General features: G+C 38.9%; 1 protein-coding gene across 1 annotated transcript; it reads left to right on the forward strand.

Moving 5' to 3' along the window:
• Positions 1–1,441: 1,441 nt before the first annotated feature.
• LOC101091594 (protein kish-A-like) lies at positions 1,442–1,660 on the forward strand. The gene has a single exon (XM_045055674.1). It carries the CDS (start codon positions 1,442–1,444, stop codon positions 1,658–1,660), a length of 219 nt encoding a protein of 72 aa, XP_044911609.1.
• Positions 1,661–5,571: the final 3,911 nt, after the last annotated feature.

Genomic DNA, 5,571 nt, shown 5'->3' on the forward strand with positions numbered 1-5,571 from the left:
GTATCCAAAATCTATAAAGAGCTCACCAAACTCCACACCCGAAAAGCAAATAACCCAGTGAAGAAATGGGCAGAAAACATGAATAGACACTTCTCTAAAGAAGACATCCGGATGGCCAACAGGCACATGAAAAGATGTTCAGCGTCGCTCCTTATCAGGGAAATACAAATCAAAACCACACTCAGGTATCACCTCACGCCAGTCAGAGTGGCCAAAATGAACAAATCAGGAGACTATAGATGCTGGAGAGGATGTGGAGAAAAAGAAACCCTCTTGCACTGTTGGTGGGAATGCAAACTGGTGCAGCCACTCTGGAAAACAGTGTGGAGGTTCCTCAAAAAATTAAAAATAGACCTACCCTATGACCCAGCAGTAGCACTGCTAGGAATTTATCCAAGGGATACAGGAGTACTGATGCATAGGGCCACTTGTACCCCAATGTTCATAGCAGCACTCTCAACAATAGCCAAATTATGGAAAGAGCCTAAATGTCCATCCACTGATGAATGGATAAAGAAATTGTGGTTTATATACACAATGGAATTCTACGTGGCAATGAGAAAAAATGAAATATGGCCTTTTGTAGCAACGTGGATGGAACTGGAGAGTGTGATGCTAAGTGAAATAAGCCATACAGAGAAAGACAGATACCATATGGTTTCACTCTTATGTGGATCCTGAGAAACTTAACAGGAATCCATGGGGGAGGGGAAGGGAAAAAAAAAAGAGGTTAGAGTGGGAGAGAGCCAAAGCATAAGAGACTGTTAAAAACTGAGAACAAACTGAGGGTTGATGGGGGGTGGGAGGGAGGAGAGGGTGGGTGATGGGTATGGAGGAGGGCACCTGTTGGGATGATCACTGGGTGTTGTATGGAAACTAATTTGACAATAAATTTCATATATAAAAAAAAATAAAAAAAATATATAGGTATTTACTGCTATAAATTTCCCTCTGAGCACTGCTTTATCTCCATCCCACAAATTTTTGTATGCTGTCTTTTTATTTTCACTCATCTTAAGTTATTTTCTAATTTCCTTTGTGGTGATTTCTTTTTTGACCCATTGGTTATTTAAGAGTGTGTTATTTAATTTCTGCACTTACGAATTCTTCAAATTTCCTTGTGCCATCAATTTCTATTTCATTCCACTATAGTTGGAGAACGTAATCTATTTTCAATCTTGTTGATTTATTGAGGCTCATTTTACAGCTTAATGTATGGTGTCTTCTGGAGAATGTTCCATGTGTACTTGAGAAGATTGTGTGTTTGCTACTTTTGGGCAATGTGTTCTTAAAGTGATCTGATAGGTCTAGTTGCTTTATGATGTCATACATTATAAAGTTGGCTTGTACAATCTTGGATATATTACATAACGGAAATTATGAAGAAATTCTCAACAAAATATTCTGAAGGGGATGTGACTGGGGCTTTGCCGGCCTCACTATGTCTGCCATTTTTAATTTTCAGAGTCGGTTGACTGTAATCTTGCTGCTTATATATTCCTGTGCTTATATCCCATCCTTGGCACACAGCTTCCTGGACAGAAATAAAACTGGATTGTTGGGTATATTTTGGAAATGCTCCAGAATTGGTGAACAGAAGACTCTTTATGTTGCAGTATGCTGTATAGTGATGGCCTTCAGCTTCCTCTTCATACAGTAGCCTGGGAAAATATCATAATTTAATTGCCATCAGATTTCAGTATGAAAAAAGGATTAATCTGCAGAAAATAATGGAATGAATGGTTAGCTCTTTTATCTTAGAACATTGAATGAGATACATTTTCAGCTGCTGTTCTCTATTTTTGTTGTTGGATCAATGTTCTGAATAAATAAGATGTAAGCATTTAACACTCAGAGTTTAACATGTCTGTAGCAATCAGCCTCATTATTGTCACTACAACATTACATTTTGCAAATGTTATTCTGTTGTGTCAGATACCAGTTTGTAGTGAGGTTATATTTATATCTTATGTTTCTAAGGCGTATAATAGAAAACAAAATTGATAAAGTACTCAAGTTCCTTTCATTGTGATTTGGAAATGAGAAATCTTTACAGAATGAGAAAAAAATATTCTGAGGGAATCCATGAATTTTGATAATTATCTCTACCTGGTGGGACTGTGAATGGCTTTCCCCCTTATTCTCTTTTCCTATATTTTCCATGTTTGTTGTGACGAGCATGTATTATGTAATACTGATAAAATAAACTTAAATTAAAAAATCAGACAAAATGGAAGCATACAGTTGGAGAGACTTATTGAAGGAGGTAATGAAATTCTGGTAAGATTTATCCAGATATATTTTTCACCAAAAAACATTGTGCGAACAGCAGGTCCTCAGTAGCTGTATGTTGAATCGAATATGATAGCTTTCCATCTGTCCAAACATTAAATGTAAATATAAGGAATTGACTGGTCACTTTGGCTTTCATGTTAAACTTGTAGACTTAGTGCAGCTCATATGTGCAAGGTGTGAGAAAAGAAACCTCTAAGGATTGGACTCTTGAATCTTTCCTTTTTTGAGGATGAACCTCCTGTTATCTGCCAACAGCCTTGCTGTTGTCAGTAAGATTGCCTGTTTTTGGATTTGGCAACTCCATAGCCAGTATTTTTTTATTTTATGCCAGAGGAATCTCAATTAAAGTTTTGCAGGCTATGTTTTGCTAATTGTTCAACATATTAGCAAATTTTAAGTTCCTACTCTATGAAATAATTATGTGTACTTGTTTCTGATTAGAGAACCAACAAAGATATTTATTGGTTTATGTCCACGTTTGATCTGAAAAGTTTTGCAATGGTTTGAGGACGATGGAGTTATTTTCTACAACCTTCAAGGACTTTTGCTTTAGTGTACATTTTGGAAAGCTTAAAATACAGCATTGCCGTGACTTCTAACTGCTCCATTCTCGCTTGCAAGCAGAGAGCCTTTGCAGAATCAGCATTTCTTGTAATAGGATCATGTTGTAAAATGTGGTGCCATCTGCAAATAGATTAATAATATGTGAGGCAGTGCCAGTTTTTATGCCTTATAATTTGGGATGATTCTCATCACAACTGTGAGTGGTTCTATTGTGAAAGCACAAGGAATAAGTAGATTGCGGTCTTGATTCTCACTAGATTGCAGTCTAGACTACATTTATTTTGGGGCAAGGCTTAGGTTCTTACACAGAGAAATAATAACCTAAAACACATTTCTCTTAAACCCTATTTTCTTTCTATTTCTGAAGAAATACTCCCTCTAGGGGGTTTCTAAATGCATGAACACATATTTTTTTTTTTTTTTTTTGCAATTTATGGTAGTGAATTAAATAAAAATTTCCTCCATCAGTGTGTGCCAAGTTCCCATTCCTAATAAATCTGCTATGTTTAGGAGTGACAGGAGTACAAGTATTAGAGGAAAACACTTGCCCTTCTGTTTTATTCTTCATTTGGCCTCTGAAAATTTATCATTGGAATATTTAAGTTGTTAACTTAGGAGCTTCAGGATACCAGCAGGCTACTCTGGACCAAAAAAGCTGATGATTATGTCTCCCTTAAGTTTTGAGAGGAATGTTTTAATATAAGGGTTGGAGGAGGCATGACGGTGCCTTGGGTACAAACTGATCCACCTTCAAACCAAGTATTCTTGAAGTGTTTGACCTGAATTTATTTAGGGGAAAAGCTGAGCACTCTGTGGACTAAGGAGGACACTTCAGACCCCTGTTTTTTTTCTTTTTCTTTTTTTTTTTCAACGTTTTTTTATTTATTTTTGGGACAGAGAGAGACAGAGCATGAACGGGGGAGGGGCAGAGAGAGAGGGAGACACAGAATCGGAAACAGGCTCCAGGCTCCGAGCCATCAGCCCAGAGCCTGACGCGGGGCTCGAACTCCCGGACCGCGAGATCGTGACCTGGCTGAAGTCGGACGCTCAACCGACTGCGCCACCCAGGCGCCCCCAGACCCCTGTATTTAGTTTAGTTTAGTTTAGTTTAGTTTAGTTTAGTTTAGTTTTTTTAGCTCTGATCCCAGACTTCCATACCATACTCAGTGTAACAAAGATCTTGCAATGAATTTGAGCACTATTTTTTGCTTTTTAATGGAATAAGGAAAAGATAATGAAAAACACTTGTGGAACCATCATATGAAACAAAAAAAAAATTGAATATTTGGTCATATTTGCTTCATATCTTCTCTCTCTTTTTATTTCTTTGTTTTAAAAAGTTCATTTATTTATTTTGAGAGACAGAGAGAGAGAGAGAGAGAGAAGGCGAGGCAGAGAGAGAGAGAGAGGGAGAGAGAGAAACCCAAGGAGACTCTGTGCCATCAGTGCAGAGCCTGACGCGGGGCTCGATCCCACGAACCATGAGATCATGACCTGAGCCAAAATAAAGAGTCAGAAGCTTAACTGACTGTACCACTCAGGGTCTCCATCTCTGTATCTTTTAAATAGGATAAAATATTACACATAAAGGTGAAGGCCCATCTCCCCTCACTCTCCCCAGAGGAAATGCTATCATGAATTTGGCTGTGAATCGAGCCCATATGTATATACTTCTATGAATCTGTAAACAATATGGAATGATGCTGTGCATTTTTGACATTTATATGAATGGTAGTATCCTTCATGCAATGTTCCAAAACAGGTTTTTTTCCCCACTAAATGTTGTATTTTTTTTTCAACTTTTATTTATTTTTGGGATAGAGAGAGACAGAGCATGAACGGGGGAGGGGCAGAGAGAGAGGGAGACACAGAATCGGAAACAGGCTCCAGGCTCTGAGCCATCAGCCCAGAGCCTGACACGGGGCTCGAACCCACGGACCGCGAGATCGTGACCTGGCTGAAGTCGGACGCTTAACCGACTGCGCCACCCAGGCGCCCCTAAATGTTGTATTTTTAAGCACTATCCTGATTGGTTTCCCGGAAACTTGCCCAACTAATCCACCCTTGAATTTGCCTCTGTTAATTTGTGAAGTCCATCATTAGGATACTCTTATAATATCCAGTTTGAAAACTTATTTATATGTTAAACAAAGATTTCTCTAACTTATAAGGATTCTTAAAATATTTAAGTTGGAGGATTCTACCTAAAATCAACGTTTAGCTTAATAAAACACATGGGCGCCTGGGTGGCTCAGGCAGTTGGGCCTCTGACTTTGGCTCAGGTCATGATTTCATGGTTCATGGGTTCGAGACCCATGTCAGGTTCTGCGCTGGCAGTGCAGAGCCTTCTTGGGATTCTCTCTCTCTCCCTCTCACTCTCTGCCCCTCTCCCACTTGTGTTCTCTCTCTCTCAAAATAAATAAACTTAAAAAAATAAAGAACAAAAACTGTCATCACAGATGTGTTTTTGCACCGTAAAGCAAAAACACTAATGTCTTTGGATTTGGGATATTCATTTTGATTAAGAATAAAAACCATTTATCAGACCCCAATTTAAAAGAAAGTAGCTTGGTCGGTTAAGCATTTGACTTTGGCTCAGGTCATGATTTTGCAGTTCGTCAGTTTGAGCCTCCCATCGGGCTTTGTGCTGACAGCTCAGAGCCTGGAGGCTACTTCAGATTCTGTGTGTCCCTCTCTCTGCCCTCCCCCCCC

Source organism: Felis catus, chromosome A1 (genome assembly GCF_018350175.1).
Source record: "Felis catus isolate Fca126 chromosome A1, F.catus_Fca126_mat1.0, whole genome shotgun sequence".
Lineage (NCBI taxonomy): Eukaryota > Metazoa > Chordata > Mammalia > Carnivora > Felidae > Felis > Felis catus.

Bases quoted from the DNA above. Each gene is read 5' to 3' on its own strand.
- LOC101091594 (XM_045055674.1), top strand. From the start codon at position 1,442: ATGTCTGCCATTTTTAATTTTCAGAGTCGGTTGACTGTAATCTTGCTG.